Here is a 14,837-nt window from a genome sequence, read left to right as displayed (position 1 = left end):
GTTAGGGTCAATCTTTTCACTCAGTGCAATCTGAGTCTGACTTGAGAAAATTGGTGTTAACCACTCTTCTTACCATAGTGGAGGTAGAATTGCCAAGACATCGTTAAGGAAACTTACTCGCTTACTCACTTCTGCTTTTAGCTTTTATATGTGTGTGCAAGAACATTCCCTTGCTCTGTCCAGGAATGCTAAGTTGTGCAGACTGTGGTATTCCAAAATATACTGCAAGTTAAGCTTCTTCTGGGACTGATGCAACCTTTCTGCATTGCATAAGTTAAAGCTTTCACTTGTGTTTCTGTCAGCTTCTATTGTTTTGAAAGCAGAATTATTTTATTTCACCCCTTCCCCCCTTTATGCTCTACTGAACCATTATCAAGAATTCTGATAATTTTGTTGGAATTGGGCTAAGGAACAGCTACAAGTGCAGTTGCCATGGCATGTTGTGAGGGAGACATCAACTTTTTAAAGAGTGAGGTGATGGGCTGTTGGAGGTGGATAGCAATTAGTCCCTTCCAGGATAATCTAATAAGTGTGAATACACAATTAATAGTCTTTAAGCAAAGTCTTTCCAAGCTTGATCTCAAACTCAGACTTAATTGATATAATCTACGTGTAAACCAAAATCTATGCAGATATAGATGCAATTTAGATTTTACAGCTTAAAAAGTTATATAGTTAGCTTTCTCATAGATCTTTGTCCTTTGCATCCCAAAAATATAAAAAGCAAGATTTTCAGAATCCTTAGAAGCTCTTCTGGTAGTTTTATAAATTACTGCTACTTGTAAGGAAATTCCAGAGCCTCGGAAGTCACAATATCATCCTGTTTGTGATGTGGAGCCTCTAAGAAAAGACAAAACATGATGGGAAATCGTTCTTTGGCAGACCTTTGGTGATGCCTCAAGTGCATGGATTCTGCAGTTGTTGATGACTTTACAAAATGAAGGATACAAATGGTACAAAATCTGATTGGTCATATGGGGTAGTTGCATTAAATTATCTATCACTTTTCTAAACAATCTTTAGTGTGGTACCTCCTATTTCTTGACCAATTCTATGTGTGAAGCAGTGTAATTCTCCTACGGAATCCTGGGAATCAAAGTTGATGACCATAAAGTTGTGTAGGAATGCTAATGTAGGGGCAGAGAAAAAACAATAGTAACCAGTTTGTAGTATCTCAGGTTTCCTTGTGTTGCATGAAGAACGACGGGTATTGTCATTTAGTGCTGCATCAGAATAGTTTATGCTGCCATCATGAGGAAAGCTGTTGCTGCTTCTATGCTGTGGTTCTTTTGCAATGTGTATAATCTTAGAAAGTAGGAGTTTGCACAGTCCCTGGTGTTCCATCTGTAATTTCTCTGTAGGACCAAATATGCCACATATGATGGATACATGTTCTTGGTCTAGAGAAGTCCATTTGAGTTCTGTCTGTCTTTAAATACCTCTAGAGAAGTTGTAATTTCAGATTGAGCTTTTTACATAAACATTCTTACTTTGCCCAAAGTGTAAAACATACGAAAGCTTACCACATATCTTTGTGTGGCTTCATACCTTTTCTTTATGCAGAAAAGCAGCCTAGCATACTGAGACTTCTTTGGCTTCTTTCTTTCTATGCGTTCACTTTCAGATGTCATAACAGTCCACAAATCATCACGTGCATCCTATGTCTAATCTCCTCCTATTCTGTTTAAACGACATAATGAGTAACACAGATACCATCATTCAAGGTTTCCTTCTATTAACTTGTAATCGTATAAGCTTTTATGGTGCTTTTTTTCATAATTCCAGTTTGAAGGCTAATCTGTCTCCCTTTCCTCCTTTTTAAGGGAGAAAGCCCATCAGGTTATACTGAGTGACCTTGAAATAAGTTTGGGATCTTTAATGTTAAATACTGGAGGAAAAGAAAAAGAATGCTCATTAGTTTGAGGCAGAGGTGGTCCTCTCCTGTGTGGTCTTCGTAGGATATTTATTGACTATTTACACATCACTTATCAGTTCGAAAAGTAAAATGTTGTGTGCTTCTGGGTAATGAGATGATTTCAATTTCTGCAGCATGGTAAAGATGGGAACTTCTATACCAATTGAGAAGAAATGCTCCCATTAGGAACATCTTGGAATTTCCTACAGTCTTGTATTATTGTAAAGTAAACAAATGAGCAAAAACTTGTTTCCAAATGCCTGAATATGTCAAGCAGATTTGAATATGACAAGAAGATGTCAGGGAGAGAAGCAGCAGTAAAAGCACTGTGGAGATGGCAGGGAATCTGAAGAAGGAGATGACAAAGATGACACATTCACCAGGATGGGGTACTGGGAGACTCTGGGAAGAGAAGCAGTTGCTTGAGCGTCTGGAAGGATTGAATAGGGTGTCTGAATGTGGAGAAAAGGTATTTATGGCCAATTGTGAAAAGTGACTGGGATGGGAAGTAGGATGGCAGCAGTCGCACACAGTTGAGGTACTGTAGGGAAAAAATGAATCGCCACCTGCCTCATGAAGTTTGTGAGAATGAACAATGTGGGAATGGGTGTCAGATTGTACGAGTAAGTAGTGATAGCTCTGGATAAAATGGAAGAATGAGCATTTGTCAGCACTGCACAGCTGCCATGCAAAGGCTTCCCTCTGATGTTGCTCTAAGCCTTGTATGTGCTTGTTTCTATTTTTAATGTACCCCCAGGAAGGACTGTCTGGGACGTGTTTGCTGCTGTAACATTATGTAAATATTATTTCAAAGCAAGACTAAGCTACTGTTGACTAATTAATATGATATTTCAGCTTAAAATATTTTGTATTAAGCAGATTTGGTATTAGCTTTTAAACTTTGTGGGCACCTGCAATTACATATGAAGCGATTAAAAGCAAGCACTGAGGTAGAAGGGGCTGTCACTTTGCTAGATCTCCTTGTCAGTTAGGTTTCAATGGAGGTGCTTGGTAGCATTTACTCCTAGGAGCACTTCTTTGCATGTATTTTCGTTTCTTATCCATTAGGTAAATAAGTAGTAATGGGAGTATTTCAAACTCGGTAGGTTTTGATCCTGCAGTGATGAGTAAAAGAAAAGTTTGGGGAAAGGTTTAATTTCTCACATCCATGTGTGATCTGGAATGGTAGCGTAAGGCTTGCAATTTTCTGGAAATATATATATTTATTGCATCCCTCAGTAAAAGAACATGGTGGTTTTGCCTTCTTTACGTCACGTTTTATTTCAGTCAAAACATTTTTTTTTTAAAATGTGAGCTGTATGTAAATACAGTATATATATATATATATATATATATAGAGAGAGAGAGAGAGAGAGAGAGAGAGACCTCCTTGACACTCTGCCATGCCTCACACATTGCTCCTTTGAGCACTACTCGACTACGAAGGCACAGAACAACAAGGGGCACAGGAGCTGCACAGAGCATTTCAGCCATGAGAGTAAACTCTTAGCAGCTCCACGGTGGCTCCCCCCTCCCCTTCTGCTCCCAAGTATGGGAGGCATTTCTGCTGTGCAGTCATAAACGATGGCATTTTCACAAAGGCTTCTCTGTGTATCAGCAGCAGAACGAAGTTGATGTTATGTACATAGCGCATCTTCTGGACTTCAACAGAGCCAGCAGACACTGTGTGGAGGCTCTCAAAGAATGTGGGTTGCATAATATATAATTTTGCATGAGCAATGTTTTAGAGGAAAAACAGACCAAACCTTTTCTTGCAGGTGGATGTATTAGGAAGAGCTTTAAGGCAAATTTAATAGAAACAGTGTGGCCTACTTAAATTAGCATAAAATGTTAGATAATTATTTTAACATGGTGTATTGTTGAGACCAAATGACTTTGTTACCGGGAGCAGTTAGAGGGAGATTTTTTTTTGGGTGGTTCTCGAGGAAGTTTGTTACAGAAAAGTTCTGAACAGGTTGGAGTGGTTGGACCAGAATTTATCCTGTAATGAGCAGTACTTTGAAGGCAGCCTTAAAAAAAGAGCAGAGTAACTCCTGATAACTTAGTTACTATAAATAAGGGATCAATGGAACATTTTGAGGTTCTTTTAATAAATGTACTATTTTGCAAAGCAAAAGAGATGTTTGTAAATCATGTATCTGAGGGGAAGTTTACAGATGTAGTCCACCCATCTCCAAAAGGGATCCAGTTTTATAAGGCCTTCCCTTAAAATCATTTCTGCAGTAACTATTTCTGCCCTGCTTGTTTAATTAGTCTGAGGAGGGCTATTTTTTTCAAAGATGATAATTAATTTCACTTTGTATAACAAGGTGATTAGCTGCTTCTAGATGGGAGGAAAAACAGAAAGTGATTGTCTGCAAATCTAGTTTTGTAAAGCTGCCGTCATCAATGCATGCAGAGGACTAACATAACAGTTGCATCATTTGAATTTGTTAATATATTGGCTTCCTGTTTCTAGGAATTATCTGCGTTATAATATTGTAGTAATAATAATAACTTGTTTGGTATTGAAATTGATTGCCTTTAGCTTGAGGCATCATACGCTGGATGTGGTCGTACTTGGGCATCAACAGGCGTGAGAGGTAATAGCATGGGTGCAAAATGAAGCAACGCCAAATGCACAAAGCTTTTCAAGTTGCATCACGTGAGCTAATTTCCTTTTGTTTCTCTTCAGCCAGTTTGAAGCGCTGACATTGATGTACAAACCAGTTGGAGTCCTGTTTCTGTGTCCTTTTTCTGCTGCCTGGTGGGAGGAAATACTGGCAGTGGGAGGTGGGTGTTCTGCTCTGCTCACCACCCCTTTCTTCCTTCCCTAGGCAGAAGCAGAGGAGGGACTGATGGTGTTAATGAATCTTTCAGCAAATGGGGAGAAGCTGAAATGTGGTTGGTTTATAATGACTGCGCTTCGTTTTTGAATACTTATGAATGCCTCAGATTTAATCATGGGAATGGTTAATGACTGACTGAAGCTGATGGTCTGTAAATGCTGCTATGAAAAAGTGTTGTCTTAGGTTTGTATTGGTGCTGGATCCTTGCGAGGAGATTGCAGTGGTTCTTCTGAAACCCTCTGTTTTCTCCTGCTTTTGGGTACTAAAATACCTCAGACAACATCAAGCATTTCGTACTGAATTCTTGCTAGCCCTGCAGCTTTAAATGTACAGTGTTGATTCAGTACCATGTTTGTCAAAGTGTGTTTTGTGATTAGAATACCTGCTTGGAAGTTGAGTGCTGTTATCTGGAATAATTCAGCAAAGCTACTGTGTCAGTGGATACTGGGTACTCCCGGTGCAGACTGTTAGCACCACATCTCTCCCAGTGCTTGCATTCCATGTTTGTGAAGGATCCTGACAAGAAAGGTAGGATTGTTTTTTGGTCATTGTGGGCTTTGCTTTCAAATTGATGATTAATTCTTATCAAAGTGAATAAATATTGTCATTATTTCAAAATGTTTGAATATGTTTTGTTAGGAGGAGTGAAGAGTGGAAGTGCTTGTAATGCCTTGTAATCTAAAGTAATTAGGTTGCTTTAGCACTCAGAAGCTCAGTTACAAATGAAGTTTTGCCTTGCCTTGTAAAATAACCAGATATTCCTTGTAATGGTGAGTCATAGATTTTTCCAGGTTTGAGTCTATTTATGCATTTTTTTCTTGTAGTTCTCAGAAAAAGTAAAAGCTTTTCTGGTGAAGCACCTCAGATTACTCAGGTGCTGTTAGCAAGAATCTTTTATTCTGGACTTGAAGTTGTGTCAAAATCTAATCAGTGATTTTATTTTGCATCTGGATGTTAGTGTGTGGTTTAAGGTATGTCCTAGTTATGTGCTTTTGCATAGAAATGTCTTCTGTGTCCTTGGGAAACATGTGGCTCTCTTCTGAATTTGGATGGCAGTGTGCAAGAGAAGCTTGCATGCTTATTTCATTTTTCTGGGTTTCTATAGATCTCAGCATTCTTCTGAAGGTCTACGAAGCCTGCTTAGTCAACAGTGTTACTGTAGTTAAAATGTGTGTTGTATATTATTTCATACTTCAGTTTAATTTCTTCTGTTTCAAGATCGTGTGTGATAATGGAAAAGAAAATAACAGAATTTAAAGGATTCCCTAGCATTACTTTTTTCAGAGGTTAAAGTGACAGCGCAAAGGATATGCTGGAGTTAAATAAGTTCTGATGCTGGTATAGGATATGGATTTTAAACAACAGTCTGCTTAAAAATACTCATATGAATATCCAGATTTCAGAAAATAAAGTGGATTTATCTAGTTTAGTTTATATATTTAGTTTATCTATTTCTTCAAGGAGGCTGGGGTGGCGTAAGCTTGATTAAAACTACTGCCTAACATTTCTATCTTGTAAGTGAAAGGCCCCCTCTCTGCTTATGGTAGTCCAGGTGTTCCTGTGGGGACAGAAAGGTAGAATTTAGTAGATAGAACCTGATGACTGACAGATAAATTTGATTTCTTTCTTTTTTAGTGCTCAGATTATAATATATTAAGATTATAAACAAACACTTAACGTTGAACTAATTTAACTATGGAGTTCTCAAAATAATTTTGTACCTTTAGGGGTGATTTTTGCCATCCGTCTTATGTCTGAAGCTTTATTTTTTTTTCATCCTCACAGTGACCTTCAACTGGTTTTCATATGTTGAAGTCACTACTAAAAATATTTTATCAAGAATATTTCAGGTGACTTGTAACAGTGACATTAACTAAATGCAAGCCAGCTCTGGCTTAGAAGCTTTAATTAGGAAGGCTTATTTTGGAATGGCTTTCGTTTATCACTCTGACCTCAGGAGTTTGTACACCCTCCATTTTTATTTCCTGCTCTTTAGAGCCATATTGAATTCTACAGGCTGAGCTTGAAAATGAAATGAATGTTTGATTTCTCTCTGTACCACTGTTCTATAAACAGGTATTTGATTTGAGCAGTTGCCAAAGCATTGGGTACGGTTGATCTGTTAGTATGAGTATGTTCCTCATAGATATCAGGGCTGTTACCATAAAATGCTTTAGAGTTTAAAATAAAAATAAAAATAAAAATAAAAGGACACTGTACAACAATTCTCCTGTTCAGTAGACTTTGTCTTATTTATGCTGAAGACCAAAAATAGGCTCAGCCTGCTTTACTTGCAGTCCTACGTGAGCACACTGCCTACTCTGGAGCTTCACCCAGGGGCAGCAAAGCTAGGCTTAGATGCCGTTAAGTAAGCATCTGCTTGGTTGGTATTAACGAGAGTTGGATCTGTTCTATGGGGGAACTTACTGCATTCTGGTAGCTCAATTAAATCGAGATTTGTTGGGGTCATGGGAGAGAGAAACCCAGAGCTGTCTTCTAGATGCAGAGTTATTTTTAAAATTGCTGTAATATCAGCGTTCTGCCTTCTACGTATGTTCCTAGTGACTGTATTTATTTTATCACCCTGATACAGTTTGTGTGCATCCATATGTAACGAAATATCACATATCCTGTTGGCTTTTATCAGAAATGTATTCCTATGGATTTTCTTTGGCAGACACAAATTTTACATTCAGTTATTTTGTGTATTTTTCTTTCGGTGTTTTCACCTGGAAGTAATTTTTTTTGGTCTATCTGGTACGATTTATTTTTAAGAAAGATAATCTCATTTCAGGCCCTGCTTTTTTTAATACAGAAATGTCTTCAAAACTGTATTTATGGTTTTGGTGGTTGTTCAGGAGAGCTATTTCAGTTTTAGGAATCCTGAATTCTCCTGTGAAGCCATGACTCTGTAACTCTCCTTGAACAGTGAGGAATACATGGTGATTCTGCAGCACACAAAGAGATTTATACTCTTCTGTTTATAAATGCAGTTCCCAGAAAATGGAGCTATCATGCCCAAATAGTACCTGGAGGTAGTCAGTACCTGGTACAGGTCTGAAATGTTTTCCTGTGTAGAACTGTAGGGAAGTCTTGCACATGTTGGCCAATTAGATGAAGTTTTCCGAGGAACTGGCTGGGATTCTGGTTTGTTTGGGGCTGCTTTAGGGTTGTGAGGTTTTTACTTTGTGTGTGTGTGTTTTGTTTTGTCTTGATTTGTTTTGGAACTCTCTCCCCAATTCCTGGCCAGTAGGATGCTGGCACACTCCCCAGCCCTGCTGCAGCCTCCCTGTGCCAGGCTGCTTGATGCGCCCTGAGCTCAGCGCAGTGCTGCACTGCCCTTGGGTGCTGTGAGTGCTGCAGTGCTGGGAAGAGCTGCAGCTCTGTCCTTCAGCTACCCTGTCCAAAGCCAGGCAAGCAGCCCTGACTGGTAAGGTGCTGTCTTTGATGCCCACTGCTGTGCATCTATTGCTTTCCTGCAGTGGTAGTTGCTGCTGTAGTCTACCAGCAGGTGAAAGGTTGCTGGGAATGAGCGTGACAGTGTGGTTAGATGACGTGTTTACTCCATACCCAGAGTAAAGGTCATGGGGGTGGTTTGGGCTAAGGAAGGATAGCTTTTCGTATAATACTGAGTATGAGAACATCCCTTCAGATCTCACTGTTAGCTTACAATTCCAAGACTTGTTATGTGTGCTGTTTATGTACACAGGTGTGAATGTGAAATGTGAAATAACATTTGTACATCCATCTGTGGTTAATGCTCAGGCTAAGCCCAGTAGTAGTTTCCAGCCACAGGTTACTTGCAGTCCTAGTTTCAGCTGGCATTGCTGTTGGAGAGGAAGGCAAGGTCACAAGGAGAGTCCTTAGTCCTGCCAGTGTCACACTCAGTGAATCTCCATCTGTGAAGTTTCACTATTTGCTCTGGGTTCATTTACAGCCCAGATATTCATCTTCTTCTCTAGAAGACATCTTGGTGTCTTAGTGCTGTCAAGTGGTACTTTTCTTGTTTATACTGCAAATCAGTGTGGACCGATCTAGCCAGTGGCAGGGCAGAACAGCCTGGCTAAGAAGATGGGACTTGGAGAAGTAGCAGATTTCTTGTGATTTGCAGATGAGAGGAAGCACTGCTGTGGTTTTGCCTTGCCCACCTTTCAGTAGCTTCCAATTCCTCCAACACAGAATTGTAGCATGGTTTGAATTGGAAGGAACCCTTAGAGCCTCATCCAGCCTGACCTTCAGTGTCTCCAGGGGCAGGGCATCCGCCACCTCTCTGGGCATCCTGTTTCAGTACCTCACCACATTTATTGTAAAAATAGTGCTTCTTTATATCCAATCAAAATTTCCACTCTTTTAGTTTGAAGCCATTTTCCCTGTCTCCTTCCTTCTTTAGATACTGTTCTCTTTAGATACTGAAAGGCCACTCTCGGGTCTCCCCAGAGCCTTCTCTTCTCCAGGCTGAACAGACTCAGCTCTCTCAGCCTGTCTTCACAGGGTAGATGTTCCATCCCTTGGTTCAAATTTGTGGCCCTCTTCTGGATGCGCTCCAACAGAACTGTGTCTCTCCTGCACTGAGGACTCCACATCCGGATGCAGTACTCCAGGTGAGGTCTCAGCAGCACAGAGCAAAGGGGCAGGATCACCTCCCTCACCCTGCTAACCAAGCTTCTTTTGACACAGCCCAGGATATGGTGGGTTTTCTGGGCTGTGAGGGCGCATTGCTGGCTCATGTCCATCTTGCCATCCACCAGTAACCCAAGTCCTTTTTGTCAGGTCTCTCCTCATCTTGTACTAACAGTGGGGGTTGCCACAACCCATATGCTGCCTGTTTTCTCTTAGAGGTTGCTGATGGTAAGGATGCTAGCCATGTTGGTTTGCTCATGAGTCTGCTGGGAACCTTTGGTCGCAGTGAAGAGTTGTTTGGCTTCCTCCCAAACGCTTGCTAAACAGTAGAAGATCACACATTGGTTATCAGAAATCTAGATGAATGTTGCTGTTTATTGCCCTCAGCTCTGGCTTGTGCATTTCCTGTACTCACTGTCATGAGTAATTGTGAGAGCAAGTGGCCCTCCAGGTGCCCTGTGTTGGTCTCTGTGGTGCTTAGTGATTGGTGAGTCACCGCAGCACAGCCTGCTAGAACCTGGATCTGGAGGTCCTGTGGGATCTGATAGTGGGACGATGGCAGTCTTAACATGGGAAGCTTCAGTTTTGGATTTTTGGTGATAGTGTCCTCCAACAGTTACAGATTTGCTGTTCTTCTACAGTGCTATCGTGCATGACCCTATTAGTGTATTTTCTGTGTGAAGTGGAAAAAAAACCCCAAAACCCTAACAAAATACCAGTATGGCTTCTAAGTACCTTTCATTATATTGAATGTATTTTGTCTAATATTTTCCCTGTATGGATCACTTTTTTTCAAACTCCATGTAGCTTTTTTTCCCTACATTTCTTATATTCTTTTTTTTCCCTATTTTTGTGTCTGGAATCTCTCTCTTCAGACAGGGAAAATATCAAATATAACGTATAGGAGTAAATTACTGCTTTATGGTATTGATTTTGCAATAAATTCTGCACAGCACTTCATTCTATTTTTTTAATGAATACTTACATTTTATATGCATTTTGATATATCATCACATAACTGTCTGCAGTGTCCCTAGGTTTGATGGAGCTTATGATCTAGATTTTATGAAGTTAATTTAGATTCCAGTAATGAGGTTAGTTTCTATTTCTCCTTCAATCTGCCTCTTTAAATTAAACTTATTTTCCATTAGTTTACCAAGGATGTTACTTCTCTGAAATACTGAACCTTTTAAATGTGTTGTTTAAAAAAATAATTATATTGAGTACTTCTCTCCAGTCTTTCAAGCAATTGCTGCTTTTTGCAGTGCAGCTTTGAAGTGTATCTAGACCTCAGTTCATCTATTGCGTCCATTTTCACCTTATGTGGTTAAATGGTGTAACAGCTAACAGATGAATTACTTTTAAGTAGTAAGGTCGTTGTAAGTTCTGGAACACACAAATCTGATACCTTATACTTACTTTTCTTGTTTAGTTTTGTTCCAGCAAAGTCCTAAGTACAACGTGGGATGCTATGCCAAACAATCCAAACGTGCTGGGTTTTTCAGAAGTTTCTTTATGGGCGCTAGAGCACAGGCACCAAATGCAAACAAACAGAACTGCATTTGGAAGGAAACCTTTTTGTCTCCATGGTGGTAACTGGCAAGTGGAGGTGAGTCCCCAGTGTAGTACAGTGGCACACATGAAGAAGTGTTGCGGGTACCTGATAATATTGAGTAGCCATCTATAGTGGTTTTCTCTGTGGTCCTTAAGAGATTCTCCCATCCTTCGTCCATCCTCTGCCTCACATTCCCTTCCTGTTTCCAAGCATGATGCTTAACGGTGAAGGATTCTATGTCTGTAAAGTTCACTTTCAATTCAAATTTTGTTTGCGTATTGACAACTTAGATATTCCCACCTTTAAATGCTACTTTCTGCTGTTCGCACACGTAAAAACTGCATTGTTTCTACCACATTTTAAAATGTAAATGGCTTTTATATTTAAATTGAAATTTCAGATCAAGAAGGCTTCTGTTGTGTTACAGCTAGGAGCGGGAGACAAAAAGAAGGCTTTCTTCTGAATATTCCCACACATCCTTTCCCTAAAAAAATACAACTGTATTATCCCTTCGTAAATCTTCAATCAAAGGATTTCAATACTTAATTACAAAAAAATGTAACCTCGCATCATTCCTCTGCTGTCAGCCAGTCTTTTCCTTGCTATGTGGATAGGCCAGGCATTAAGGTTACTAAGTGATTTTGGCAGAATGGCGTGGCAAGTCAGAGGCAGGCCCTGATTTATAAGCCTGCAATCTGCTGGCTTGACACTAAGCTGGCAAATCAAATGGGAGCCCCCGAAATCCTGGTTGGGACTAAGAAAAACCCTTTGGATATGAGAATTATTGGATGAACGTGTTAATGCTGGGATTATTACTGCTAAGCAGGCAACAGATAAAAGGTTGGGTGAATATTCAAGATGGAGACCGAGGTGCTTTAGGGACACATGTACAAGGTGGCTGCTGTGTCCAAGTGTAGCAGGACATCTTGTGTGGCCTCATCCCATAGCCCGTGTGGGTTTTGGTGGCAGTGAGTCTTGGAATTCCTGCTCCATGCTCTACTTAGAGGCACAATACTTCTAATAGCCATTTTTCAAGCTTATTTGTAAAAGTTCAGCTGTTACCTTACGTTGTGTTTGACTTGCCTCATGTAGTTTCTTCTGTACAGCAGGGAGAAGTACAAAAATTTCCGCTGAGTGATGTGCCCAGCAGCCTGCATGTGTATCTGTTGGGCTTATAGAAAATGCACTTTGTGGGCAAACCTTGCCGTGTTTGTGTTGTTCTGGCACTTTTATGGATATGAGGAGCTGGTCCCTGAAGCAGTGGCCTGTGCTATCTTCATGTTCATGTGAACACAGGCACCAGCTGCTGGTGGATTCCTCTGTTGAAGCTGGTGGGAACAGTCAGCTTCTTGATTGATCTCTGCGTGATCATTAATTAATCAGTGTTTCCAATTTGTTGAACAACAAGTCCTTGTTACGTGTTTTCTAATTGCTGCTGGTTTTTTTGTTTATTTTGTTTATTTTTTATTTTTCCCCCTACTGTTTCATCTGCATTTGGAGCATTGATATTGTGTTGCAAAATAAAAGTGCCCCTTTTTTATACCTCAACATGCAGTAGACGTGTGAAACATCACAGTGCTGTTCAATCACTGTGAGGACAGCTGAGTGTTATGAAGCAGTAGCAAAGCATCTCAGTGAGGTCAGAGTTACTCTACATAAAGGTGCATTAAAGATGGAAGAACAAGTTTCCATTTTTATTAAGCCTGGTGTTAGAAATTATCTAAAACCGGTGACAAAGTTTTGCTCATGGCTGAGATAAGGATTAGAAACTTGCTGTAAACCAAGTGAAATTGATTCAATCGTTTTCCAAAGCTGAGAGACAAAACATAAATAACGTGTGGGTGAATCAAATTACCCATTTTAATGTTTTCCAGTGGGGGTGGAACAGAGAATGAAATGCATTCTGCATCTTTTCTAGTTACTATTTTGCTAAAAGGAAGCAAGTCTTCACATGAGAGCCCTGTACCCCTTCTTTGTGCTAAGAGCAGTGCAGGTAAATAACCCCATGGTTATGTTTGATATTGGCCATGCCGTCTGCTCACGTGTTTTCCTGCTTGGTAATCGTCTTTCTTGTCCCCTCCTGAGGAAGCTGTACACAGAATGAACTTTCATGTAACTCACCATTGTACTCAATATCAAAAGAAACGTTGCTTTTGATATTTCTTTGATTTAAACTGTAGTTAAATCCTGCAGGAGCGCAGGCAGATGATTTCTTTTCTCTATTCAGTAGCTGAAGTAATCTTGCTTGCAATTCCGGCTCCGATCCTTCCCTCCTGCCTTCCTGTGGTTGAAAGGGTAGGGTGATGTGATTCCTTGTTAGCAGAGGAAAGCTCCGTGTGATTTCTCATACTCCTGTGAAGTGCAGAAATGCAGCCTGATGGTGCTTATAAAACAGTCGTATGCCTCATAGGTTTAACTGAGGGATTTTAAAAGAATTGATCGTCACCGAGCTCAAGGTCAAGGCTCTCATGCATTTTCAAGGCAATCCTTGTCGCGGGCTGAAATCGCCTTCCACCTGCAGTCCCGCTCCTCGTTAGCCGATGGGAGGGATTTGCGGCATTGGCAATAACTTGTGCTGCCTCCTGGGCGGCTGCCAGAGCCGGGCTGCTGCTGCTGGAGGCGGCCGGTCGCTGCCTCCGCCTGCGCGGCACCGCGCTGCCAGCGGGAATGCGGTGCGGGGCTTCACGGCACGGGGGAAGCGCCGGGCTGCCCTTGCCGTGCTGAAACAGTTGCGTGTCGATGGCTTTGTAGTACGTGATGTCACGAGGGTGTTGGCTTTGAGGAATTTCGCTAAGGAGGAAGCAGTTTGATATGCAGGCAGAATTTTCAAGACCTTTGAATACGCTCTTGGTTTCTCTTTAGTTGGCTTGGAACAGATGGATGTGTGCAGGCGTTTATTTTTTTGTAAGGAATTAACATACAGAATATAGGAGCGATCTCAGTGGATACAATACCTGAAGGCAATGTCGAGTCAGTCTGGATTTTCAAACTCCGTTCCTCTCCCAGGATACCCATTCTACCAGGTGCCATGCAGGTACAGCATGTTTTAAGTTCTATCTTTTCATGTGCTGCTGTATGGAGCTGCAGGACGCTGCTTGTGATAGCACGTTGTTGTTTCCATTTGTTTGCGGGCTGAAAATGTATAAGAGGTCAGAATTAAGGTGATGAATAACATAAATACCTTTCAAGTGCCTTGTGCCTGAGTTTCTAATTAGGTTTGTATTTATTTAAAGCAGTGTTTAGTATTTTTAAAAATAATACGATGGTTTTAGAGTTTTTCTACCTGGGAGAATCAATCTGTAACCTTGGAGATTTATAAAGTGAATGATGCATTCTGATTTTTTTCAGTCATTTGCTGGGAATTGGGTATCTACGTTGCTGAGAATTGGGAATCATACGTTTCTGGAAAGTATGACTCATGTGAAGTATTTTCATGCAGAATAGCATAAAGTCAGTAACGAAAGTGCTTAACTGCCATTGTGCTGTCAGGACAGCAGTGCACAAAAAATATGCATTGTGTTTGTGAGGGTAGTAGGTGGTTGTGATAAAGCTTAATTGTATGGGCTTCTTATTGCTTTGCTTTTCATTCAGCAGTCCTGTTTTATGGAAAATCCTTCCTTCCAAGAGTGCTGTTGAGCAGCCTTGTCGAGAGGGTTAGGTTCTACCCATGCAATTACCTTTCCTGCTGTAGAAGGCTGTAATGTTGCATAATAATCAGCGGGAATGCATTACAATACTTTTTTGGCTGAGGTGTCAGGTTTCTGGCACACCTTAATCAAGGAATGTGATCTCCCTTTATTGTGTCTAAATCTGAAGTCTCTGCCTCTCATGCTGCAACAGCAACGTAGGGAAAAATCTGAGTTGGAACGAGAGCTCTCTGCTGTTACTCATCTTTCTG

General features: G+C 40.6%; 1 protein-coding gene across 36 annotated transcripts in view; it reads left to right on the top strand.

Moving 5' to 3' along the window:
• PLEKHA7 (pleckstrin homology domain containing A7) overlaps positions 1 to 14,837 on the top strand; it is a 130,101-nt gene that overhangs the window by 25,885 nt on the left and 89,379 nt on the right. For 4 of the 36 annotated variants that reach the window (XM_085548541.1, XM_085548537.1, XM_085548535.1 and 1 more), the window contains exon 1: positions 13,519 to 13,973. The exons of 24 other annotated variants lie outside the window; for them this stretch is intronic. In XM_085548541.1, coding sequence (XP_085404667.1) covers positions 13,903 to 13,973 — 71 coding nt within the window. In that variant the 5' untranslated portion in view covers positions 13,519 to 13,902. Of the gene's footprint in view, positions 1 to 4,846; positions 5,293 to 9,255; positions 9,366 to 10,816; positions 10,994 to 13,517; positions 13,974 to 14,837 lie in introns of those variants that run through there. 8 more of the 36 variants (XM_015864135.3, XM_085548531.1, XM_015864133.3 and 5 more) reach the window with 5 other exon arrangements.

The sequence above is a fragment of the Coturnix japonica genome, chromosome 5, assembly GCF_054131305.1.
Source record: "Coturnix japonica strain WE chromosome 5, WE-NBRP24, whole genome shotgun sequence".
Lineage (NCBI taxonomy): Eukaryota > Metazoa > Chordata > Aves > Galliformes > Phasianidae > Coturnix > Coturnix japonica.
Note: the sequence above shows the minus strand (reverse complement) of the source record. Positions and strands in the feature narration are given on the sequence as shown.